The sequence below is a fragment of the Cervus canadensis genome, chromosome 6 (assembly GCF_019320065.1).
Source record: "Cervus canadensis isolate Bull #8, Minnesota chromosome 6, ASM1932006v1, whole genome shotgun sequence".
Classification (NCBI taxonomy): Eukaryota; Metazoa; Chordata; class Mammalia; order Artiodactyla; family Cervidae; genus Cervus; species Cervus canadensis.
Genome location: NC_057391.1, coordinates 36,833,725 through 36,860,553, shown reverse-complemented (window position 1 = coordinate 36,860,553; position 26,829 = coordinate 36,833,725). Strand labels below are relative to the sequence as shown.

Below are 26,829 nucleotides of genomic sequence, written 5' to 3'. Positions count from 1 at the left end.
TACAGGAAGAAAGTTCATTCTCATGGGCTCAAGAGCGCTGCAGTCTGGCAGGGCAGACAGGTGAGTAACCATAGTGTTTAATCCAGAATGCCTGATGGTGTGGGTGGCTGAGCCTGGGGAGCTGGTGGGACTTCAGACCCTGCCTGGGGCCCGCTGCCATTCTCCAGCTCTATCTGTGGTCTTCTGGGGGGGGCACACAGAGGTCTCCGGGGGGACAGGCTCCAGGCTAGGGCTCTCCTCCACACACATGGGCTTCGTGGCCTCCAAACCCCGCCAGGGCCCTGACCCCAACCCCCATCAGGCTCTTCATCACGTTATGTCCTGACCTACACAACGCAATAATCCCCTTGGCCTGTGAGAGCCCCAGGTCCAAACATTGCTTTGGGACATACTTAAAGATTGTTCACTGTTATCTGAAACTCAAATTTTATTGGGCCTCCTGTATCTTTATTTGCTAAATCTGGCACCCCTCCCACCCTGTGGGTAGGGATACCCCTCCCCCTTCAAACCAGACTCCTTTTCCCTAGGGAGAAGAGAAGAGGCTGATTAGCAGGGAAAGAAAACAAGGTAACTAACTGATAGCTGGTCATCAGGTGTTTCCTCAGGTGCCTGGGTGGTCCTGCCAGCTACCCTCAGTGGAGAGGGATGGTCTGAACCCCACCCTCCGCACTCACCCCCCCCCCCCCCCACACCTCACCTTCATGGGCTGGAGCTGCACCCGGGTGATGCGTGAAGGGTCTACCACGGGCTTGGGTCGCCGCAGTGTGTCCAGGATGTTCTGCCATTGTGGGGGGAGGCCCACGAACTTGCCTTCTTTGGGGTCGAAGGAGGTGTGCACGCGGTGCTGGAAGTTCTGTGGGGCTGAGATCTCAGGGCGTTTCTTCTTTTTCTTGCGGAACATGGTGCCTGCCTGGGGAGGATCAGGCTGAGTTCCGGCTTCACAGGGGCCTGGCCCCAGTGTGCTGGGGCCCCAGGCTCCCTTCCCGGGCACAGCCCCCCTGCACCGGCCCAGGCTCCCCCTACCCCACCTCGCAGGCCTCTTCCTCGGGGGAATGGGCTAGCTCCCCACAGAGCAGTCCCAGAAGTAGCAAGAGCCCCATAAATAAGCCAACACAGACTACAAACATGGAAAAGAGGTGTCTGTTTTCTTGTCTGCGCCAAGTCCCCTGCCAAGCACGCAGACTCTGGGGGTGTGTTTTTATAAGATCCAAAGCCCATGACAAATATCATTCCACCATCAAAGAGCTAAAAGAGGGGTGAGGAAGAAGGAGGAAAACCGGGAAACTCATCGTATGAAGTGAGCATGATCTTGATTCTTAAAGCAGATAAGACTAGCACAAGAAAAGGAAAATGTGAACCAAGTTCATTTATGAACAATGAAAGAAAATCCTAAATAAAATTAGCAAATTGAATCCAACTATGCATCAAAGGTTTTTTTTTTTTTTCCTTTTATATCACAGTCAACTCGGGTTTGTCCCAGGATGGTTCTAAAACAAAAGCTGTCAATGTGACATGCACCTTCACAAAAAGGCAAGCTGCTGATTCACAGGCATGCTGCCCAGTCAGGGACCAAACTAAAAGGACCCTCGTGGTCCCCAGGTGCTTGGCCCTAATTCTGGAAAGGCCCTGAGCCAAAGGCACTGCTTGGGGAGGGTGAGGGCCACTATCTTAGGGGGAAAAGACAGCCCACCTCAGCTTGGGCTCCTTTCTCTCTGGTCTCAGAACTCTGACTATACAAAACGTCCCCTACAGTCAAACCTCCATCCCTTACTTTGCAGTTGGGGGTTTGCCTAAGGCCCTAAGGGCCTTCCCTCATAGCTCAGTCAGTAAAGAATCTGCCTGCAATGCAGGAGATCTGGGTTCGATTCCTGCGTCGGGAAGATGCTCTGGAGAAGGAAATGGCAACCCACTCCAGTATTCTCACCTGGCAAATCCCATAGACAGAGAAGCCTGGCAGGCTACAGTTCATGGGATTGCAAGAGTCAGACACAACTTAGCAACTAAACCACCACCACCTAAGGCCCTACTTAGCTCCATCAACAGCTCTGAGTGACATGGGCATGCAGATGTGAGAGAGGGAGACTGGAGACCCAAGAGGCAAACTGCTGACCCTTCCAAGTGCTGCTCTGGCCTTGCCTTCAGGGAGCCCTAGGCTGGGACCAGATGTGATGGAAGATACCGCTGGGGTACCCACTCAAATACTTTTATATCTGATGTGGCTCAAAACAGCTCAATGGGTTTGTGTGTATATGTGGGTGGGGGTGTGTGTGTGCAAAAGACACTCAGTAGGCTCTAGTGTCAGATAGAAAGGTCACTTTCAACAAGACATGTTTTGTTTCTTGAATTGAATGCTTGGATCATTCATCTATCCACAGAATTGAATATGTTCATGGCATGCTCTTTTTGCTTCTGCTCTGGAGGCAGAATTTTCCTGGTGACTTTCACAGGTTCTGGAGTAGGTCACAGATCTAGGAGGGAGCTGGTGCCCACTTGGAGGGCAGGGGGCCCAAACAGCCATAGCCTCTCCACATTCACCAAGCATGAATCAGTCTGAATCCAGGTCATACCTCTTAGAATGGCCATTACTTTTGGGACCTTGAAATTCAGGAATCTATCAAACATTCCCACCAGGCAAAGCCACATGTGCAGAAGCTCCAAGAACCAAGGGCTTTAGAATGAAATATACCTTTGAGTTATAGGAGAGCAGCAGGAAGTCTGCCACTAATTTGGGGAGATTCTGAGTGAGTTATATAAATGCTGTGACCCTCAGCACTCTTCATCTATAAAGTGGGGTTAATAAAAGATAAGACACAGGTTTAGGGAATGTTAAGTGAGCAGATTCCCATGAAACAGAGGCTTTTTCTCTTGCTCTGTTACCTCTCTGAGCATCCTCTCAGTTCAGGGTCCTGCAGACAGCAGAACATGAGCAGATACAAGTCTGGAAGTGATGCTCAACCCCTGTCCTCTCCGAGTCACCTGGCAGGGGTTATGCGTGATTTCCGGTACTGGGGAGGCCCTTGCTACCTCTCCACATGGTAGACTCTTCATAGTTTGGTAAAACTTGACCTTCTCCTGGTGGTCTTTGGCTGCAGAAGAATCTCAGTTCTGCAATTCTGTTCTCAGAGCCTCTCAGACCCCCTGGATCTGTCCAGACACCTCTGAATTAGCTCAGCTGATGGTTTCACTCTCCTCTCCACTCTGTGAACTCTTCTAGATGTACAGGGAGCAGCCTAGAGTTGAAAAAGAGCTGGCTAATACTCCCTCCTGCAAGGAGATCAAATCAGTCAGTCCTAAAGGAAATTAACTGAATATTTATTGGAAGGATTGATGCTGAAGCTCCAATACTATGGCCACCTGATGGGAAGAGCTGACTCATTAGAAAAGGCCCTGATGCTGGGAAAGATTGAAGGCAGGAGGAGAAGGGGACGACAGAGGACAAGATGGTTGGATGGCATCACCAACTTGATGGATATGAGTTTGAGCAAGCTCCAGGAGATGGTGAAGGACAGGGAAGCCTGGTGTGCTGCAGTCCATGGGGTCGCAAAGAGTCGGACAACGACTTAACAACAACAATTTTCCCCCCAACCTCACCCAGAACACGCCCCGCCCTAACTTCTTGACCCCACTCATGGGCCCAGCATTTGCTGCAGGAATGTGCGGAGACAGCATCTTTAGTAAATGGTCTATGTGACTCTGAGATCACCCTAACAACGATTCCAGAATAAAGTTCTTCCCACAGGTATCAGGAAGGGCCTGAGGAGAAAGGAAGACAGTGTAGGGTCCTAGGGCCCAGGAGTTGGGGTGGGAGGTCAGGAGCTGACAGAAGTAATGAACTGAGCTCAGGCTTCAGGGGAGGGGAAGTAGAGATTTAGAAATTGGAGCCAGTCACTTAGCTAGTGGGAAATCCACACCTAAAGGGAAGCTGCCAGGACTCATCCAAAATGATAGAAAGGCCAACACTGCTTGAGACAACACAACTGTGCACACAGAAAAATCTACACACAATCTTTTGGGATTAAACGTGAATTTTAAAAGTCCCCAAATCAAGATCAAAATTTTAAAAAATCAATTGTATTTTTGCATATCTGCAACAAACAAATAGAAAATGAAATTAAAAAAAAAATTCTATGGGACAATGGGAAATAGACCTTTGGGCTTTGTACCCCAACCCTCCCACCCTGCCCCCATGTCTGGTAAAGAGCTCTTAAAACTCTTGGAATCACACTGTTGGTGGGAATGCAAACTAGTACAGCCGCTATGGAGAACAGTGTGGAGATTTCTTAAAAAACTGGAAATAGAACTGCCATATGACCCAGCAATCCCACTTCTGGGCATACACACTGAGGAAACCAGATCTGAAAGAGACACGTGCACCCCAATGTTCATCACAGCACTGTTTATAATAGCCAGGACATGGAAGCAACCTAGATGCCCATCAGGAGATGAATGGATAAGGAAGCTGTGGTACATATACACCATGGAATATTACTCAGCTGTTAAAAAGAATTCATTTGAACCAGTCCTAATGAGATGGATGAAGCTGGAGGAGCCCATTATACAGAGTGAAGTAAGCCAGAAAGATGAAGAACATTACAGCATACTAACACATATATATGGAATTTAGAAAGATGGTAACGATAACCCTATATGCAAAACAGAAAAAGAGACACAGAAGTACAGAACAGACTTTTGAACTCTGTGGGAGAAGGTGAGGGTGGGATGTTGTGAAAGAACAGCATGTATATTATCTATGGTGAAACAGGTCACCAGCCCAGGTGGGATGCATGAGACAAGTGCTCGAGCCTGGTGCACTGGGAAGACCCAGAGGAATCGGGTGGAGAGGGAGGTGGGAGGGGGGATCGGGATGGGGAATACGTGTAAATCCATGGCTGATTCATGTCAATGTATGACAAAACCCACTGAAAAAATAAATAAATTAATTAATTAATTAAAAAAAAAAAAACTCTTGGAATCCCCAGAGTGATAAGACTGTTGAAACTTTTAGCCTCCCCCACTCCTACTTCCGCAAAGGGAAGAGGGGGCTGGAGACTGAGTTAATCATCAGGTTCAGTGGTAAAGAATCTGCCTTCCAATGTAGGGGATGTGGGTTTGAGCCCTGGTAGGGAAAACAAGATCCCACATGCCACAGGGCAACTAGTCACAACTGGAAAGTGCACACCGCAAGGAAGACCTAGCACAGACCCCCCCCCCCCAAAGTCATCAATAGCCAATGATTTAATCAATTGTGCCTACTTAATGAAACCTCCATAAAACCCCTCCAGGATAGGTTTCAGGGCTGGTGAACCCAGGTGCTGAAAGGGTGTCTGGGGAGAGCATGGACGCTCTATGCCCTTCCCCTTTCCTGCCCAGAATCTCTTCTTCCCTTTAGCTGTTCCTGAGTTGTCTCTTTTCTAGTGAACTAGTCATAGTAAAGTGCCTTCCTGACTTCCACCAGCCATCTCAGCAAATTATCAAATGTGAGAAGAGGTTGTGGGAAACTTAATTTATAGCCAGCTGGTCAGAAGTACTGGCTTTGGAGTGGGAGTCCAAAAGAGGGGGCAGTTTGTAGGGCTGAGCCTGAGGGGTCTGTGCTATTCTAGGTAATTAGTGTCAGAATCAAACTGCATTGTGGAACACCCAGTTGATGCCAGAGAGTTGGAGAAGTTATCTTAGGAGAAAAAACTTCTCATTTGATGTCAGAAGTGTTATTAGGTAAAACCCTTCAGACATCCTTTCCCATTATACGTTAAAAATATCAGATTTTTATGAATAAATCTGATTGAAGAGGTACAAGGTCTCTACATGGAAAAATATCAAACATTAAAGATAATAAAGAATGTTCATAGGTTGTAAAACTCAATATTATAAAATTATCAATTATTCCCAAATTAACCTACAGAGTTATTGCAATATCAATCAAAATCACAGCATAATTCTGTTGATAGAAATTTATAAACTGTTCTATATTCTAACAATGAAAAATCAGAAAGAGAAATTAAGGAATCAATCTCATTCACCATTGCAACAAAAACAATTAAATATCTAGGAATAAACTTACGTAAGGAGACAAAAGAACTGTACACTGAAAATTATAAGATACTAATGAAAGAAATCAAAGATGACATAAACAGATGGAGAGATATTCTATGTTCCTGGGTAGGAAGAATCAATATTGTGAAAATGACTATACTACCAAATGCAATCTACAGATTCAATGTGATCCTTATCAAATTACCAATGGTGTTTTTCACAGAACTAGAACAAAAAATTCCACAATTCATATGGAAACACAAAAGACCCCGAATAGCCAAAGCAGTCTTGAGAAAGAAGGATGGAGCTGGAGGAATCAACCTTCCTGACTTCAGATTATACTACAAAGCTACAGTCATCAAGATACTATGGTACTAGCAAAAAAAAAAAACAGAAACATAGACCAATGGAACAAGATAGGAAGCCCAGAAATAAACCCATGCACCTATGGGTACCTTATATTTGACAAAGGAGGCAAGAATATACAATGGGGCAAAAACAGTCTTTTCAATAAATGGTGCTGGGAAAACTGGACAGCTACATGTAAAAGAATGAAATTAGAACACTTCCTAACACCATACACAAAAATAAACTCAGAATGGATTAAAGACCTAACTGTAAGACCAGAAACTATAAAACCCTTAGAGGAAGACATAGGCAGAACACTCAGTGACATAAATCAAAGCAAGATCCTCTATGATCCACCTCCTAGAGTAATGGAAATAAAAACAAAAGTAAACAAGTGGGACCTCATTAAACTTAAAAGCTTTTGCACAGCAAAGGAAACTATAAGTAAGGTGAAAAGACAACCCTCAGAATGGGAGAAAATAACAGCGAATGAAACAACTGACAAAGGTTTAATTTCCAAAATACACAAACAGCTCATACAACTCAATACCAGAAAAACAAACAACCCAATCAAAAAGTGGGAAAAAGGCCTAAACAGACATTTCTCCAAAGAAGACATACAGATGGCTAACAAACACATGAAAAGATGCTCAACATTGCTCATTATTAGAGAAATGCAAATCAAAAATACAATGAGTTATCATCTCACACTGGTCAGAATGGCCATCATCAGAAAGTCTACAAACAATAAATTCTGGAGAGGATGTGGAGAAAAGGGAATGCTCTTGCACTGTTGGTGGGAATGTAAATTGATACAGCCACTGTGGAAGACAGTATGGGGATTCCCTAAAAAAACTAGGAATAAAATCATCTTATGACCCAGCAATCCCACTCCTAGGCATATACTCTGAGAAAACCAAAATTGAAAAAGACACACATATCCCATTGTTCCTTGCAGCACTATTTACAATTGCTGAAGAACATGGAAGCAACCCAGATGTTCATCGACAAATGAATGGATAAAGAAGTTGGTACATATACACAATGGAATATTACTCAGCCATAAAAAGGAACACCTTTGAGTCAGTTCTAATGGGGTGGATGAACCCAGAACCTATTAAACAGAGTGAAGTAAATCAGAAACAGAAAGACAAATATTGGATTCTAATGCATATATACGGAATCTAGAAAAATGGTACTGAAGAATTTACTTACAGAGCAGCAATGGAGAAACAGACATAGAGAATAGACTTGTGGACATGGGGAGAGGGGAGGAGAGGGTGAGATGTATGGAAAGAGTAACATGGAAACTTACATTACCATATGTAAAATAGACAGCCAAGGGGAATTTGCAGTATGGCTAAGAAATTCAAACAGGGGCTCTGTAGAGGGGTGGGATGGGGAGGGAGATGGGAGGGAAGTCCAAAGGGAAGGGCTATATGTATGCCTATGGCTGATTCAGGTTGAGGTTTGACAGAAAACAACAAAGTTCTGTAAAGTAATTATCCTTCAATAAAAAAACAAATTAAAAAAAAAAGAAATTGACAAACTGATTCTAAAATGTACAGAGAAACATAAAGAATCAGGAATAGCCAAGACAGTCTTGAAGAACACAGTTGGAGAGTTATGTTACTAGATATCAAGACTGATTATAAAGCTACCATAATTAATGCACTGTGGAACTGGCACACAGATTGATGAGCAGACCAATGGAACAGAAGAGAGAATCCAGAAATAGACTCACTCACATAAGGTCATTTAATTTATGACAAAGGTGACACTGCAATATGGTAGGGAACGATGATCTTTTCCATAAATGTAGCTGAAGCAATTAGATGTTCATATGAAAAAAAAAAAGAATCCAGAAAAATGAATTCCTATCATATCCCCAAACTAATTGGCTCTAAATGTGAAAGGTAAAATAATAAAGTGATGGTGAGGGGCTGGAGAGGGAAACCCATAGTCTGGCCATCCCTTGCCCTAGGTCTGCTCTGAGTGACTATGGGGGCCTCTCCTGGAGGCCCTGACATGCTGGGGCCCAAACCTGTCCATACCCATGGGTCCCAAGGACAAGTTAAACTACCAAGGTTTTCTTTGTCCAAAGCAGGCCTAGATTAGCAGTAGTAATTTCTTTCTAAAGATTTCACAAATATTTTTATAAAGATTTTACAAAGATTAATTTGTAAATGCAGCATGAACACAATGACTATCTGAAGGGAAATACAGCAAAATATTCATTATTGTGTTTGACTGGTGGGGCCCCAGGTGATTTCCTCCTACTCCATCTTTGTACTCTTCTGAATTTTCCTTAAAGACAATGGGCTGCTTTTCTAAAGAAAACAACATATTTTTAAATAAAGAAAAGAGTGATCCATGAGGACTGAGTACCTAAGAGATATGCACCCACTTAAGTCTCTGATGTTGCTAGGTCACTGGGTATCAATCACCTGAGTGCCTCTCTCCAGCTCCGTGTCCTGGACACACACACGAATGCCCAGACAGGGGCCCTCCCTTGCCATTCCTAGGTCTCCATCTTCCACCCAGTTTCCCACCTTCTGACAAGCCCAGGAGTCCCAGGGCTGAGGGAGAACTGGTGCTGAGTCAGCCTTGAGGTTAAATCAAATCAGTTTAAAATTGTCACCCAGAAGCTCCAGCTCTTTGCATCTATACTCCATTCACTTAGTGGAAGAGCTCTGCTTAAAGAAGATACTCTGGAGTGGGAAGCAGGAAGAGGGATGCTGTCCCCTCAGAGAGCCAGTCCCGGCCTTGCCTTCTGCCCAGCCTGACAGAAAATATGTGGGCTTAAGTCACAGAAGAAAGTGGGCAGAGGCAGGGCGCCCGCTCTGGTTCAGGGTGAACTCCATCTGACACCTCGCCAGACCAGGGGAGGGAGGGGCGAGGAGTCTTCCTTAGGCTGGGATGCATCTCTACGCCTGAGGAATGCTTTGAACATTCCTCTTCTGAATGGCCAAGTCACCTTCCAGCCAGCAGGCTGGCCCATGACTGGGTGGGAGAAGAATGCCCATCGCCAGGGAGGGGAGGGAAGGGGAGAGAAAGGGAGGGGAGGGGAGAGCCCTGCCCCAACCAGTCTGAGAAGGAAGCTCTGGGCACAGCTCCTGCCGAGGCTGCTCCCTCCAGTGGAGCCGAGCCTGGCACTTGGGGAGCCGGTCAGCTCCTGGCAGAGCCTTCTGGAGGAAGAGCTGCCACACCCAGTAACACTGAGGGTGGAGTTGGCGGGAGAGTTCAGGGAGCCACAAGCCCGGGGTCACTGAGGGGTGAGACTCTCGTGTCAGAGGAGCAGGAGACTCCAGAGAGAAAGGGAAGTAACTTTTCTTGAACACCTATGTGTTAGGCACTTTCCAAGCACCAACTAATTTAATCCTCACAACGACCCTGGGAGGTAGGCATATTATTATCATCTGCAACTCCAGATGGGGTTCAGGGAGGCTGAATAACTTGTCCAGGGTCACAGAACCAGGAAATGACCGAGTTGGGGTTTGAACCCAGACCTGATTCCCAAGTCCTGCTCCATCCACCATGCCCACCCAGAATGACTCGGGCTGTTGTTAGTCTCCTTCCCAGAGGCCTCTGTGAACAGGGAGGGGCTGCGCAGCCTGAGTAGAAGGGGGTGGGCCAGGGCCCGCTCCCTCAACCAAGATTGCTGGGTTCTTTCCTGTTCTGATCTGTGAGTCAGAGGCCAAGGGAGACGGGTGCTGTCCTGACTTGTAAGCTGACCCTTACTTTGGAACCAGGATTTGTTTTTGTTTTGCCTTGTAATGGTGGTGGTGCGGGTATTCTAAAGAGCTTGCCTTGGCAGCTGTGATGCAGGGCCTGGCACACGCGGAAAGACTGCAGAAATAGCAGGAGAGTATTTTCTCCAGCACAGGTCACGTCCCCTCGTAGGGTCTCAGCCTAAAGTCAGGCAACTGGCAAGCCTGGCTCAAGGAGGGTAGGCAGAGCTTTGTGGCTGATGCTGGGGTTCTATGGTGATGGGTGTTGGGGGCGGGGTTTGGGTGGTGGAGCCCCCAGACTAGGCACTGTGGCTCAGCTGGTCCAGGGTCCATAATAGGGATGGCAGACAGCTGCGCTGGGTGGGTCACTCCCTCAAACTGCTCTTCCTCTGAGTAAGGAGACATCCGTCTGCCAGGCCTGGGTGCCAGGACCATCCAGTTGTTGGGACCCCACCAACCCAAGGCAGAGCCATGAAGGCATGAATCTGCGCTAAACCTCAAAGCAGAGCACAGGCTTCCCAGTGAACACTGCCATTTGAGGCAGACCCTGGGGAATGAAACTGCCCGCTCCAGACGTGCTCCAAGACTGCCTTCCTGCCAGAAGTCCTCTTGGGACGTAACTCTGGGGCCCGTCTAGAGCCAGCGTCAACTGTTTTCTTAACCTGTGGTCTCTGCTTTTCACCAGAAAAGCTGGTGTCCAATGTGGCTGCCTCACCCCCAGACCTGGCTTCCAGTGGGCTCTGGTTGTTCCCACATGTTGAATTCTTTTCAAGGAAAGGACACTACTCCACTGAAGGGATTCACAAGAGCACACTACAGGCTGGGGAGGTGCTTTCCAGAAAGTGAGCCTGAAGGAGTTTGCAGCCACTCGTAGGGAACAGGATTTGGTTGGCTGTATAAGCTCTGGGATGTTGTAAGCTGTCTGTTAGGATGAGGCTGGTGGGATTCCCCTCCACCTCCAGACTACTGGGAAAAGAGATGGCAACTGCCCCCGGGGCCCCACTCCATCCGAGGGCTAGGGAGTGAGAGTGGGGTGCACACCTAGACACCCCCTGAGGGAGGCCCAGGGCCGGTCTGTCAGGGCTGTGTGCTGGCTCAGCGGGGACTGGGGTATGCGATCCCTAAGTTCCGCTTGTGATCCTGGCCCCCTCTTCCTTTCTAGGACTCAGCGTTTCTGGGGGCAACAGGGGAATGGATTTATTCACATCTGCCAGCTTCTCTAGGTACAGAGAGGCGAGAAACACCATCTGTCCCAGCTGGAGGGGCCGTTTGGGGTATTTTTAGTAATCATCCCTCAGGGAGTGCCTCGTGTAAGCACCAGGCTCTGGGCTGAGCATTTCACACACAGAATCCTCTCCACAAGCCCGTGAGGTGGGCCTATTATTGTACCCATTATGCAGATGAGGAAGCCCTTGCTCAGAGATTGATCTGGCCCAGTGAAGCAGCCGAGAAGGGAAAGCTCTCTGTCAACTGGACCCAGACCCTGATGTGAACGCAGCTGCAGTCAGCTGTCACCTCCGACCACCCCACCCATGTCATCTCAGAGTCACGCAAGAGGCTCTGTGACATCGAGGAGAGGTAAGCCCCTGAGTCCCAGAGCATGTACAAAGGTGCCCGACTGCTGCCACCGTCCAGTCACAGAAGGGCCTACGGGGGACCCTGGTACCTCCAGAGCTGGGCCCTTTCACCCCGAGATCTGCAGCCTGACCTCTTCATCACGGTCTGTGGGAACTGTCACCCCCCAACCCTTCCATGACAAGGAATGTGCCTCACCAGCCCCCTGGTTGAGAATACCCTGGACAGAAGCCAGTCTTTCACTGGAGTATTCTCATCCGCCAGCAAGATTATTCTCAAAATTTTACGTCTTGGAGTTTGTTTAAATATAAAATTGCATTATTTGTTCATTTATTCAATAAATTTCATTTGTTGTGCATCTGCTCTGCTCAAGGCTCTGGGGATCGTGGTGAACAAAACAGAATCCTTGCTCTTGTGCGGTTTAGCTGACTTTTCCAAATAGATGATGCTAGTCCCCTGACCTGCATTGCCTGCCTGTAGGACTTGCTGGGGTCTGGCTTCCCCTGAGCCCCTGCCTCATTTTCCATCCCTTGGTGGCATTCTCTGTAGGAGCTCGCCCACACCCTGCTGGCCTGTGCCAATGCATTCAGTGATGGGGATGTCCCCCTTCCTAAGGCCCCTGCCCTCTGCCCCCTCAGAGCTCGTCATCCTTCGTGTACGGCTGAGCTCTATCCTCCCTCAGCTCACCAGGGGCCTGGGCCTCAAACGGCCCTCTTCACGTGACAAGAGAGGTGGCACCCCAGCACCCTTCCTGGCCCCTAGAAATGCACCAGGCAAAGGGCCTGAAGAGAATTTCATTTGCTCTTCTGCCCAATTGTCCCCTGCAGTGTAGGTGGGTCCTAGACCCAGGCTGTGCCCCTTACTGCCCCTGCCCGCAGGCTCTGTAAGATCTTCCCAGGGCGCTGTGCGGAAATGTGGACGGAGCATCCCCAGGATGCAAAGCAGTACCCTGAGGTTCTTCTGCTCCACCAGAGAGGCCCAGGGAGAAGCCCAGTGTGCAGGACAAAGGGCCTGTGCACAGAATGCACCAGAATGTCTGGGTTCCCCACCCCTGGCATCCTACCCACACTACAGGTCTTAGTGAATCCCCAAGGGAAAGATAATGGGGCTGCTGTTGAAAAGAATATGATAATAAGTCTCATTCAATCACTTGTGTCAACACTCCAGCTGAATGAGAGGCCGAAGAGTCAGGCTGGTCAGCCAGGGAAGGTCAATATTGACTCAGGCCTGCCTCCTGGGCCCAGCTCCAGCCTGCAAGTGCCGTGCTGCGGTCCAGCCACAGCTCAAGCCAGAGCGGCCCTCTGACCTCTGTTCACCATACTTAGAATCTCAACTGCTTCCCCAGTCGGCAGCGCTGGGATTTCATGGGCACAGGATTATCTCCAAGGGCAGAGGGAAGCATGGCAGGGCTCCAGGCCTGGCCCCTCTTTGCTATTCGATTTTCACCAGCTTCCACATAGATAGAGAGGCCCAAAACCTCATCACAGAGCCCTCGGGGCCTCGCCCAAAGAACCTCCAGGGTTCCCTAGTCACAGAAAGATTGTTTTTACAGTTATCGTTTTTTAACTTTATCTCTATGCTGTTCCCCTCCTCACTCCAAATTCACAAAACTGCAGTGAGATGGGCCAAACCTGTCTGACTGAGTGTATTTTTTAGGACAACCAGTGACCAAGGAGAGGAAGGCAGAGTGGAGAAAGGGAACCTACACATACACGTGTATTAAGTGCCCAGCACGTGTCAGACACCGTGGTCATGACGGTGACGACTCTACAAGGTAGATTTTAAGAGCTTAAATCTACAGGTGGAGAAACTGAGGCTCAGAGGGAAGTCATTGTCTGAGGTGGTGAGAGAGCAGCTAGGATTCAAGGCCAACTCCCAAGCTCTTCCATGATGCCTGGTTTACCCGGAGAAGCCAACTGACCTGCCCCAGATCACACAGCTCCTCTGGGCAGAGGTAGGACCAGAAGGCTCAAGCCAGAGTTTCTCTCTGGCCCAATCTGCACTGGTGGTAACAGCGTGTCCAGGGTCACCTATGAACAGGTGAAGCCCTGCAAAGTGTTTAGAGCATGCTATTGTTTCTGCCTCCAAAGCCAATTCCCTTCCAGAAATGGCCCCTGCCCAGGGTCGCCTCACTACCCACCCTCCACAGACCCTCGGCCTTGACTTTATTCCCACTGCTTGGCTCTAACATCCTCTACAATCTCTTGCCACATAGCCAGACCATTCTTCATGTTCTCCCAGAGAGGGCTCAGGTGGCTTAACCTTTTCCAAAACTAGAGGCAAGGCAGGTAGGCTCCTGCTGGGGCTGTCCTCCTTTATCAGTTATTATTGTCACTTCACCAGCTGCCTTATGAGGAAGGCACGATCACCCCCATGTTATAGATAACTACATTAAAGTTAGGAGAGAAACAAAGCAACTTGCCTAAGGAATCAAAGGCAAACAGAATTCGAACCCAGCTCTTTCTGGGTTCCAAATGCTGTGCCCGCCACCACTGTGTCCTACGTGTGACTGGGAAGAGCTCCCAGCAGAACTGACACCGTGGGCTTCCCTGGTGGTCCAGTGGCTGGGAATCCACCGTGCAATGCAGGTTCAATCCCTGATCTGGGGAGATCCCACATGTCACGGAGAAACTAAGCCCATGTGTCACAACCTCGAAACCCACATTCTAGAGCCCTCAAGACACAACTACTGAAGCCCGCACACCCTTGAACCTGTGCTTGGCGACAAGAGAAGCCACTGCAGTGAGAAACGCTCACACCACGATGGAGAGTAGCCCCTGCTCTAACTAGAAAAAGCCTGAGTGCAGCAACAAAGTCAACAAATAAATACATACATCTTAAAAAAAAAAAAAAATAGCACACACCAGAATGGGGCAAGGTAGAGAAAATGCAGCCTACACACCGGAAATCTTCATGTCCTGGCCCGTGGTGTTCTCAGGGGCATCTCCCTCCCAATTGGAATCCACTCACTGGGTGTGGGTGAAGTTGGAGAGATTTTAGCAGGTTGGAGAGCTGGGGAGTGAGCTGGCAGGCTGGGATATACGGAGCAGCACCTCTGGCTGGGGCTCTTTCCTGACCTGCTCAGCCCAAAGGCTGGGCCTGCTTCACTCCTCCTGTTTGGGAACGTCAGTGCACTGGCCTTGGTGACATTGCCTCACCCTAGACAGGCATCAGACCTGGGCAGGAACAAGGGCGGGCCATGTGAAGCCCTGCGCCGCCGGCTGTGGGTGCAGGCGGTTAAGTAAAATGCACGCCCACTAAGGACCTGGAGGACCACTGCCTAACAGTACCGAAAACGGGCCAGCATAGGGGACTACCTGCCTGCCCACTGTCCCAGCCTGTGCCTCACGCAGGTCCCGAGAAGTCCCCTGGACACCCTCCCGGGGCTCACTCACCTCTGGGCCGCCTTCCCGGCCTCTTCTTTCTCCCGACTCCTCACTCTTTAGAGGGCAGAGCTCTCAGGCACCGAGGAAAGGGAAGGCCTGGTACCTTCCAGGGCCAGTCCTCCGAGGCCTGGGTGGAAACAGATCAGAAACTCATTGTGACTAAGGTAGTAAGTATCCCCGCGGATTTTGCGACTGGCCGGAATCCAAAGGCTTCGGAACCGCCCCTCATCCCCCTCCGCCCGGCCTCCGACCGAGCCACCTTCTCAGGTGCGAGGGGAGGCGGCGTGCTCCCCGCGGGGCGCACGGGGACAGGGGGCCGTACGCTCAGCGCTCCCTCTGACTGCCTCGCTCCGACCCAGCGCGGCCGCCGGCCCCGCCTCGGCCGCCCGAGCTGGGCGCTCTCTGGACGAAGCCCAGCCCCGCCAGCCTGGGAGCGAGCGCCGGGCGCACACGCGGAGGGAGGTCGGCTCCCGGCGCAGCCGAGTCCCCGCTGCCCGCGCCGGCGGCCCCGCACTTCGGGGAAGGAAAACCCGGGGAGCCGCGCGCGCGGGGAGGCCGGTCCCCGCCCCGGCGGAGCTCACAGCCCCTCGGCGGTCAGGACACCCACCTGCCGAGCGGGAAGCCCCCGGAGCTCTCCGAGAGGCCGCGGCAGCCCGGCCCACCCTCCGCAGGGAGGCGCCGGGAACGACGAGGAGAGGCCGCGCTTACATGTTTGTGCCGCGCCGGCTTCACCTGCCCCGAGTTTGATTTCGGGGTGTGGCCTCAGGTAGGACGCGGCGAACGCCGAGCCCTGGAAAAGTCGCCGAGGCGCGCCGGGGCCGCGGCCAGGGTCCTCTTCTCCTGAGGAGCGCCCTTTTCTCAACCCTTTTTCTCTGACCGCTCGGCTCCAGCGGCGGCCAACCCTTTGCCTTCGGGTGCTGGTCCCGGCCGCTGCCTGCCGTGACCTACACGTGGCCCCTCGGACCCTGGGCTGCCGCATAGAGGCCTGACCTGGACTGTCCGCCTAGCGCCTCTCTGTAATTAACTCCCTAATTTGCATTGAAGACGCATGCTCGGGCGGTGTGTGCCCACCGGCCCACCCTGGGGAGCCCAGCTGGAGTCCTGAAACTTGCCACCTTGGCCTGTCCTGTCCCATTGGGACGAGGTCCCACGACTGCCTTGGGGTAGCCCCCCTTGTGTGGGCAGGAAAGTGGAAATTATAGAGATCCCAATGCCTTTGTCAGATCTTGCTCAGTTTTGAGAACCCTCTGGTCTCAGGATTGTAGGGGATCTCTGGGGAAAGAAAGCTTCTGGGAGCCCTGGACCCCCACCCCAACCCCCGCCAAACAGAGGAGAATATATGGTTCTAAAGCCAGTATCTCCTAGCTGTCCCCAGCAGTGCCCTGGCTGAAGGTTAGGATGGCTATCCCAAGTGGCTCACTCTGGGCTGCCCTTTGCCCTGCCTCTGGATTGGATTTGTCCTGTGTTTATATGTGTAGGAGAGGAGCAGGGGCCATCTGTCTCTTCCCCAAACAAGGAAGTGAGAAGACTCCTCCTGTCCTTGGCTCCAGAGAGAGGGCTGTGTCCAACTGAGTATCCAGGGGATTCTAGCCTACAAATTCAGTATATCTGGACCCCAGATGGCTGCCCTCAAAGTAGTGGCAGGCACTGGGGACAATGCAGGGATTTTCATCACTTTGAGCACCTCAAACTTTATCATTGAGGTCACTGTTGCCATGTACATTTTTGCTCACGGATTCTTTAGACATTTGTGCAATTTATGGATAAAGAATTTGCATTTTAGGCTCAGTTGCTTATGCACAGTTTACTGTAGGCTCCCACCAAACAGAGCTGAGATGGCCAGTGGGACTTCATCACCCCAAACAGGCCTGCACCCTGTCTGGCTGCATCTCAAGGCCCCGATGTCCGTCCTCAGCCTCCCTGGGGAAGGCATGGTGGTGCCAGGTGGACAGGCTGGCTATGGGAAGCCGGTTGTGCTGGGTGGGAGGAGGAGGGAGAAGGGAAGATGGTTGTTGAGGATTTGAAACGAAGTAGGAACCAAAGCTAAAATGAAATGCATTACACTATTGAATCTAGAATCAACACCCTAAATTATTTTTTTAATTGACACACATGAATTATTTTCTTTTAATTCAAATACCTTATATTCCAAAACCACAGTTCCAAGCAGGACTTTTGAACTGTTAAGCTACACTAAAGTGTGAACATTATAGTATTATCAGAAATGAACTGGTATTTAATTTGGTTGGATACAGGTTTGGGTATCCCAGAAAGGCTACAAGCCAAGTCCAATCCTTACCCCATAGGGAGAAAGTCTAGGGAAACTTGGGGGGCCTTTCATCTTTGATAGCTGCAGTGGGGTTTGGGGCCTTAAGAGAGACTGGACTCCTACCTAAGTAAGACTGACTGAGGAAGTAATGAATCCCCCATCTATGGAGGTATTCAAGAAGCAGATAAGTGTCTGTCAGATGTGCTAGAGTAAAGGTTCCCATAGTGAATACCAGACTAGACCAGGGGGCCTCTTGGGCCCATCACAGCTCCACCTTTCTGCACTTCCAGGTGGGGTACAGATGGGTCAGCTGCAGTGGGTTGGATGACCCTCTGCATATCTGGATGGGGGAGGTGCAGAATGGATCCTGAGTGAGTCACTTGTGTGTGTGACTCTGTCCCCTTCCCCATCTTCCTCTCATCCACTCCCAACTCAGCCCTGCCCAGGAGGAGGAGGCAGAACAACAGTGCCGGAAGTGGTGGGAACAGTCTAGGGACAGCTTCTCCAGCATCTACAAGCCTCCTTCTGGCCTATTTCCAGGTTGCCACCCCAAGCACAGGGAGCAGGACCAGGCACACCCTCCTTTGAAGAGCCTTGGCAGCTGGCATAGGCCTTCCGGTCGAGGGAGTTGTCCATGCACTGCCATTCCACAGATTGGGCAGGAGTGCTGGACTGGGGCACTGGAAGCTGGCATTTCACCGTGGGCTGTGGCTCTCAGAGCCCTACCAGCTCTGGGGCACTGGTCAACCAGCCTGGTCTGGGAGGGTGTCAGGGAGGGCACATGGGCAGGGCAGGCACTCCCTGGCTCTCAGCCTGTGGCTGTTGGGGCCTGTTGTAACATCTGAGCTGAGAGCCCGGGTTAGGGCCAAGGAGGAGAGATACTGATCGACTTGTGGTTTGGAAACACAAACACATTATCCTTTCCCGGCACCTTTCTGCTCCGTGACTTGAAAAGCTTCCTCAGGGTCCTTTCTCTGGATGACTGCCCTTCTCTAATAATAGTAATAATAATGCCTACCGATTATTGAATGCTTCCGATGGGCCAGGCCCCATGCTAAGCTATTTACACATATCATCACTCAAGTCTTCACAACAGCCCTGAGACAGAAGGACTATACTGTTGTTATTCTCATTTTACGGATGAGGAAACAAATGAGGCCCAGACTGGTTAAGCAGCCGGCTCAGGGTCTTGTAGTTACTGAGTGGTGGAGCCAGAATTTCAACCCAAGAGTATCTGTCCCCGGCCCATTCTTTTTTTTTTTTTTTATAATTAAAGAAAAAATATGGAACGCTTCACGAATTTGCGTGTCATCCTTGCGCAGGGGCCATGCTAATCTTCTCTGTATCGTTCCAATTTTAGTATATGTGCTGCCGAAGCGAGCACCCGGCCCATTCTTATAACTCGGTACTGCTCGGAGTTCCCTGGTTGCAGAGACTGTCAGATATGATTGACCATGCGGATCAGGTCCATGGCAGCGGTTGGTGGGGGAGGCACTGGTAATTTGCCTCTTGGTGCCGGCCCTGACTACCACCCAGGAAGGGTAAGTCATGTGACACAGAGAAGTGTGTGGGGTAATCCCTCCTCCATTTCTGGTGAGGGGATGAGGAACCCCACATGGCCCTGGGTACAAGGGGCAGAGAGGGCCTCAGTTTCTGCCGTCTCTCACTGAGCTAGCACTCTGCCTGAAATCCCTGCATCAAGTCGTCTGTCCTTCACAGACCCAGAATGTGCCAGGTACCCCCAGGCCACATGGGGAGGTGGGGCCTTGCACCTGCTTGCTACCTGGCTGGAGAAACCCCTTGGGGCCGGGCTCTAGGAGGAGTAGTGGCCTGTTCACCCTGAGCCCCTAGTCTGAGGAGAGGAGGCATTCTTTGGAGAAGATCCCTTCCTTCCCATCTCTTGCAGGCTGCCCACTCCTGTCCCTTCCTGCTCTTGGGGTGGCCTGGATCAGTGCCCCTCAGCCTGATAGAACTATCCATCTCTCTCCTGATGGGCCTGGGAGGCAACCTCTGAGGGTCTGGGAGGATGAATTGAGAAAGTTGAGGTTGCCAAACCCTTGGGGTCTTCAGGCAGGAGGGAGGTTGAATCTAGCCACAGAGATCATGAGTTCCTACAGGATCGGAGCCCTTCTGCCTTTCTAGACTTCCAGCTAGTCTCAGCGTTAGTCTTGATATGTATAATGGGGGAGAGGGTTCCCTTCTTAGGGGGGATTCCCTGATGGCTCAGTGGGTAAAGAATATGTTTGCAATGCAGGAGACGTGGGTTCGATCCCTGGGTCAGGAAGATCCCCTGAAGTAGGAAATGGCCACCCACTGCAGTATTCTTGCCTGGGAAATGCCATGGACAGAGAAGTCTGAAGGCCTATAGTCCATAGGGGAGCAAAGAGTCTGACATAGCTGAGCAACTGAGCGTGCATACATGTGCCCTTCTTCCTTGGGAAGATGGTGGAATGATGAGGGCTAGAGCATTGGGGAAGAGGGGCCCCAAAGGACCAGCACTCCCAAGCAGGGTGAGAGTTCTTGGCTCTTGGCCCTCACAGCTGCTGATGGGTCCAAGGAGGAAACGCCCCCCCACACATCATGTATGCACAAGCTGCCACTGGGAGCAATGGAGCCCAGTTTGGTGCGCCACCAGGGCAGAATCCCAGGGTTCTTCCAGGAGACCTCGATACTAAATTGCTCCAAATCCCAGAGAAAGAACCCCAGCCCCCTCTGGCAGCACGATCTGGGCCCAGTTAGGTTTGGGGAAAGTCCATAGGACTCCCCAGCCTGGTCACTGTCACTCTGAACCTCAGCTGAAGGAAATGATCACACCTTGCCTTTTTATCAAGCATGCATCTGTACTGGGCTTCCTTTACCAACTAGAATACATAGGCCCGTCTTCTCTAAAAGAAAATTGACACTGAGGCTGAGCTTGCCTGAAAGTCCCAAAGGGACCTGGTGACCTGAACGAACCACCCAGATGCAGGGACCACTGTCCACCCAGCTCAAGGGGCTGAAGTAGGGGAAGGGCAGACTGCAGCACCCTTCCTGGGTACTTGGGGGCATGAGCTACGCTGGGGAGGGTGGCACCGGAAAGGGCCACCTCTGTGCTAAGGACACTCATGTTAGAGACATGATGAATTCCTTTAATATCTTCTCACTATGATCACTTTGCAGCCCCTGCTCTTAATGGGCTCCAAAGTTCCATCCAAATGTCTGTTGTTGGCAGTTTAGCTCTCTAGCTGGCATTTTTGCTGGCAGAACTAACAGCTGGAAGCTTCCTGAATGGAAACCCTTCATTGTCTTTTCATCTCTCCTAGGAACCTCCAGCAGCTGCCCCCAGTCTAAGGTCTGGGCAGGGTTCTGATGGGCACCCATGTCCTGGAGCCCAGGGCCTGACTTTTAGGAAGGACAAGTGAGTTGGAGCAGCAGAAAGCTTGTGCCCAGAGTAGGTATGAACTCCGGTCAGAGCCCAGGGAAGGAAAGAGTGAGGAAGCATGATGTTGGCTGCCTAAGCCACACCTACAACCCTCTGGGGGACACCTTAGCTCTAAATGCACGAAGTTCACAGACTCTGGCCCATGTGGCCTCTTGGGAGCATTAACCATCTTGCTATAAAGCTTGTGGCACTCCACCTTCTGCATCCGCCTTGGGTCAGTGTGAGAAGACATGACTTGCCACTTGGCTGGGCTGGGCTATGCTTAGAGGGTGCTAGGATGGGGGGTGGGCAGACAGCTACCATCATCTGTTCTCAGGGTGTTTCATTCTTTAGTCTCCGGACCACACCTCAACTGTCCTGGGTGGGCCTGTGGGACCTTTATGTGAACACTGAAATGAAGGGTCCTGGTGTGCACTGCCCTACCCGCCTCTCCTCCTAGCGGTTCTTGCTGACAGGCAGCTCCACCTCCTGTCTGACCAACCTCTCCTCTATAGGAGGCCTGCATGCTTGTTAACTCCTGGCCTTGCATTCATGTCCCTGGGTCTGGTTCCATCCCTCCTCAGGGTCTGAGACCTCCACCTTTCCTGATCCCTGACATACCATCTCCCAGAAAAACCCACTATCGTGGGATATAAAAGCTAGCTTGGGCCTGGTGTCAGGGAGACAAATGACAGATGACAGGCCGCCTGCTCCTGGAATCTGACCTTTGATGGTGGCCACTTAAATTCCTGCCCGGGGTCATGGCATATAACCAGGGGAAAGACCACCTGAGGCAGAGGATCTCCTGTGTGCCTCCTGGTCACGGAGTCAGCTCCAGAATCTCTTTCCTTCCTAGATGCTATCACCATTACCCCGTCCTTTGGCTTTAGACATTAACAGGCTTATGTTTAAAATAGAAAATGCTTCCTGGAACAAGTAGAGCTGAGTCTGTCTATTTACAAATTAGCTGGATCTGTTTATCAGAGAGTGGCTTGGTCCCAGGAGGGGATCAAGCCTGTCTCCTTGTGGGGAGCTGGCGAAAGAGCACAGGCTGAGCTGGGGCTCCAGGTCAAATGAGAAGTAGGGGCTGGGGAAGGGCAGGGCCCAGCCCTGATAGGGCAGGAAGCACAGAGGAGCAAGGGAACCGGTCCAGCCTCCTACTGTATCAGGCCGACTGCCTCTCCCAACCATTGTGTTACCTGGCAGCTCTCATCTGGCCCTGCTTGGGGGTGCTTGACCAATGCTCCTAATGTAAAGGCTGGGACCCCCAGGCCAGAAACTGACTCTGCTGCCAGTCAGTTCTGTGATCTCAGGACCCCGCTTTCCTTCTCTGGGTTCTGTTTCACTCTGAAATGATGAGGGCTGCGTTACTCTGAAATGATGAGGGAAGTCTTGGGGCTTCCCTTTGGCTTGATACTCTCCAGCGATCCATCCAGGGCGGCCAGCTCCTGCCTGGGGCAGCCCTTCCCTCCTCCACGCTCCTCCCCACTGACCTGGGATTGTGCTCTACATGCACAGCTGGTCCCTGTCTCCCTGCACCCTCCATGCCTTCTTGCACAACTCCCTAGGGAACCTCATTCGAAGCTGAAAGAAAATGGAGGTTGGAGGCGCCAGGCCAGGACTGAACCAGAGAACTAGTCCTCCCGGTTTTAAGGTTTTAACCCTGCCACAGCAGCAGCACTCAGGGGCGGGGTGGCGGGCAGGCAGTGGGGGCCTTGAGCAAGGTGACCGGTTCCTTGCTATTTGCCCTGCAGTGGGTGAGCGGGCTGGGTTCCTGCTGCATGGGATTCAGAGACCAGAATTGGGAACCAGCAGACCTGAGCTTCCTGGTCAGGCTTCTCTGAGCACGCGGAGCCCCTCCCCGTCCCCAGTCCTGGGCAGCCTGAGTGTGCAGGAGAACACAGCCCTGCCTCCCCCCACCATTAGCCAGAGGCCTGAGGCCCCCCAAGTCTTGGTGAACTTGGGAAAACCAGAGCCAAACAGAAAGGTGTCAGCATCGCTGACCGAGCACTTCAAGGGTGAAAAGTCACCACAGAGAACCCATGGGTGTACAAAAAGCCATCATTGTCCCTCTGTAAAGTCTCTGCCCTGCCTGGTGAGTCGTGATGAGGTTTTATAGAAAATGCTGGCCAGCATGAGTGTCCCTTTGTTGGGGTGGGTATGGTGCCATGGAGTTCTAAGGGAACGTGTCCCCTGCCCCACCCCCCACCCGCCTGTGCTAACTACCCCCAGGATGTGAAAATCCATCATGTTCAGCTTTCCTTTCCCCTGTCTGTTGAAGGGCTGTAAGCTCCCCAGGGCAAGGGTTCTGTCCTGCTCACTCTTCAGCACTCCCATCCCTCTCCCCATCCAGAATTTGGCTCCTCGCAGTCAGGCCATTGCTCCTCACTGCCGGTGATCCAGTGAGCCAGCACAAGGGGCCAGTGGCCATCACCCAGTGCCGCCTGCAGCCCACACCCCGCCCACCCCTCACACCTCTCACCTTAGCCCCCGTGGGCTCTCGGACTGAGCTTGGAAAGGGCGGCTCCCAGGACCAGTGGGCCTGTTAATCCCAGACAGGAGGGCCAGCCCGCCTTGAAGAAGTCAGAGCTCTTCCGGCTTCCGAAGCTTCCATTTTCCATGATCTAGTCCAACCTGTCAGCTAGTTCTTCTTTTAGGGACAGGCTGCAGAGGGCCCGTTGTGAGGTTTACTAGCACGCTTCCTACAGCCTGAGTCTCCTTCCCACTCGGGTGTGGGGGGCATCCAGCAGGAAGGACTCTGCTTCCGGCCACAGGTCAGCTTCCCCCAAGTCCTTCTGGCCTTGTGAACCCAGGACTGAGTGCACAGAGGGCCTCTGGGGCCATTTGTGTGATCAGTGTGGTCTCTCAGGGTCTCTGCCTCCTGCCTATCCGGCCCTCCCACCCGGCCCAGCCAGCTACCACCCTGCTGGCCTGCTGTTTGTCTGGTGCTCCCCCGCTGCTGCCACTCTGCCCCCAGCCGGACACCAGCTGCTGCTCAGCTCTGCATATGTGGGGCACTGCCAGGTGTGGAGTGGTCTTTTCCCAGGCAGTGGGAATACCCCTCAGCTGGTAATGCCACAGCTAGTAAAGACTCCCTTTTTCCTTGCCCTGGAGCCAGGTGTGGGGATTAAATGAGTGGGAGACACTTGTGTTCATCCTGACTCTGGTCCCGTGAGCTCCTCCAGGATAGGATCATTCCTGGTCATTTTGGGGGATTATGTGCAGCGTGGGTTTGCCCTGGTTGGAGGCCGCTGACCTGCCTGCCCCTCTGTCTGTGCCTGGCATGTTCCAGATTGCTCAGCTCACCAAGAATGTCTGTCCTTGGGGGGCTGAAATGTCCATGCAGACCCTATCTTCCTCCCTTGTAGCCACTGCAAGGTGCACAGAGCTTTCCACCCAAATCAGGGGCTCCCAGGCCTGCTACTGGGGCCAACTCCTCTTCACAAGGCACCCTGCTCACCAGGGCTCCCAGGTTTGTCACTCCTGAGCTGCAAAGGGGACCCCTTGCTTAGCCCAAAGGCCTTGTTCTTGGCTAGGTGAGCTTCTGTGAGGCTGAGTCCCAGGCCCACCAGGCCTGGGGACCATGCAGTCCAGAGCTCATCTTCTACTTCAGAAACCTGGTTCCCACGAAAATCACTTAAGGAGAGACCCCAAGCAGGACCCTCTGACCTTGGTGTGTGATATTAGGGAAAAAGCAAACTACACCATGTGAGCCTTGCTTCTTGCGGGGCGGGGCGGGGTGGGGGGCCTAGTGCTTTATAAACGAGCTCAGTGGGCCTGGTGTCCCTGAGCCGACTAGGTCATTAACCCTGCAGGGGGTCTGGGGCCTGCTCTCAGCCCAGCAGTCCCCTGAACTGGGCTGATGCCGAGTTTCAGAGTCAGAATCTGTGCCAAGTCAAGCTCAGCATGAGGGTGTGACTTGGATCCCAGGCCCCAGTGGATGCTCCATAAATATTTGTGGGATGAACACATGAGGGGAGTGTCCCAGAGGTGGTGGGGCCTCCCGCAGGGGCGTCCTGGTGGCAGTGAGCTGCCCAGCAGGAAGGGGAGGTGAAGGCAGGAGTAGCGGAAACAAGCATTTCTCTCTCTGGCTGGGGAGCCACAGGCCAGCTTGGAGAGGGTTGCTTCCAAATCCATCTGGGAAGCGGGGCAGATGGGGTGGGGTATGGGCGTGGGGCTCCTGAGCCCAGAAACCCACAGCTGCCGCTCCTGTCCCAGATGGTGGGCAACCCGAACACCTCGGCACCCCCACCCTGCCCGGGGGGCCCGAGCCACAGGGATCTTACCTGAGCTGTTCTTGGGCAGCTGGGCCCCGAGCTCCCCACTGCAGGCCACCGCTTGTCTCTAGCTCAGGAAGCGGCACTCCCTTCAGGCGAAAAAAAAAAGGAAAAGAAAAAGAAAACCTCAGTGCTTTTCTCACTCAGCTGCTTCTCCCTAAGGCTCCTGGTTGGTGTCGTCCTGCCTCTGTGGGCACACAGCCTCCTCCCTCCCAGCGGCTTACTCACCGGTGTGCCTGCGAGGCTGCCAGCCGTGTGGGGGAGGCAGAGGCCCCACGCCCCTCGGCCTGACACACACCGGAGCGTGCCGCGTGGGGTCGAGGGCCCGAGGGGCTGGCCCTCTGGGTCCTGAGTATGGCGGACCGGAGCCCTGGGCAACATCTTCCCCAGGGATGTTCCCAAACGAGCTCGGTGGGAGACACACGTGGGTGCTGACTGGCACTGCTGGAGAGGGACTGAATTCCTCTAGGAAGCTGAGTGCCCAGGGCTGCCAGAAGAGAGGGCAGCCCAAGCGCTGTCCGGCGCTCTGGGGTGTTGGCTTCCAACCTGGGACCACTCCCTACCCTGGCCCCCTGTGTGTCTCTGTCCTGTGGACTCAGTGGGTCCTGGGCCCATCTGAGCTGGAACTGCACCTCACCTGCTCAGGCCAGGTGCCTGGCATCCTTTTCAACACCACCCATCTTGGGCAGGCCCAGCATCGGTCAGGGTGAATGGATGCCGGATCCCCCACCCCCAACTCTCACTGGCCCCGCTGTGGTCTGCTCTCACACACTTGCTCCTCTCTCTCTCTCTCTCTCTCTCTCTCTCTCTCTCACACACACACACACACACACACACACACACGTGGGGCCACACCCAGCAGAGCCACCTACCTTCCCCAGGCCAGCCTAAGCCAATCCAGCCTCGATCTCCAAGTGCCACTCTGACCCTAGGAGCCGCTCATTTATAGAAATATCTCGTAGGAGGTGTGTTCAAAGCCGGGCGGGAGGACTCCGGTCGGCTGGACCAGACTCCCCTTCTCTCCCGACACATCCAGAGGACAGGCCGCCTCATCACCTTATCTGCTATTGCACTTTGCCGACTGACGTCTCTCCCCGGGCACCTTGGGCCCCCACAGCATCTTCCATATCCTTATGGGGTGGCGGCAGGCTTGTGGCAGGTCCCATCTTCCGTGGAGCCCCAGGTAGGGAGGGGAGAGCTGGAAGGGGCGGGACCCAGGTGCAGCTCCAAGTTTCCAGATCCCAAAATAATCAGATGCAAAAGGGAAGGAAGAAATCTCCAGGCCAGCGGGTGACTCAGTGCCTGTGGGCTGGCTTAGTCACCTGGATGGCTGCTCCTGGCTCCCAGCACCTCAGGCTGGGAGCGATGCCCTGCCCCCTGCAGCCAGCAGCAGCAGGCTGTCAAAGGCAGTGCGGCCACAGAGCCCCAGCTGGCCCAGGGCTCCTGGCAGGCGGGCTCCGGCTTCCTCCCCGGCCGCCTGTCCCTCCTCCACCGAGCACCCCGGCTCACTTTGGGATTTCTCCATTAAATCCTCAGGCAGCGACCTGCTCGTTTGGGGTGCCGAGCTGCTCCAACGTTGCTTGGCAATTTTGATATCGTCGGGGGTTGCCATGGGGAGGAGGGTGATGTCATTGACACAAAAAAACCCACTGAATTTACAAATCAGCTGGGGCTGGAGCTATTTATAAAAACACGTTTTTTCCTGCCTTCCTTTACTGAGGGGGAGGCGGGGGGAAGGGCTGCCTGTGCTCTCAGAGCGAGCCTCCCCTCCGCAGCCCCGGACCTCCCAGGCTCCCCGCCCCCAGGGCCGCAA

The 26,829-nt window shown here is 52.4% G+C and overlaps 1 protein-coding gene and 1 non-coding gene across 7 annotated transcripts in view; both read right to left on the bottom strand.

Moving 5' to 3' along the window:
• Nucleotides 1-26,579, bottom strand: part of PAK6 (p21 (RAC1) activated kinase 6) — a 38,638-nt gene extending 12,059 nt beyond the window's left edge. The window contains exons 1-4 of one of the 6 annotated variants that reach the window (XM_043471451.1): nt 25,889-26,579; nt 25,026-25,105; nt 15,080-15,197; nt 698-906 (exon numbers count right to left, since the gene is read on the bottom strand). In XM_043471451.1, the coding sequence (XP_043327386.1) occupies nt 698-901 (204 nt within the window). In that variant the 5' untranslated portion in view covers nt 902-906; nt 15,080-15,197; nt 25,026-25,105; nt 25,889-26,579. Of the gene's footprint in view, nt 1-697; nt 907-15,079; nt 15,198-15,329; nt 15,568-15,677; nt 16,018-25,025; nt 25,106-25,244; nt 25,327-25,653; nt 25,755-25,888 lie in introns of those variants that run through there. The other 5 variants (XM_043471452.1, XM_043471453.1, XM_043471454.1 and 2 more) reach the window with 5 other exon arrangements.
• Nucleotides 18,617-18,723, bottom strand: LOC122444501. The gene has a single exon (XR_006270319.1). It is a non-coding gene; the product is annotated as a U6 spliceosomal RNA (small nuclear RNA).
• Nucleotides 26,580-26,829: the final 250 nt, after the last annotated feature.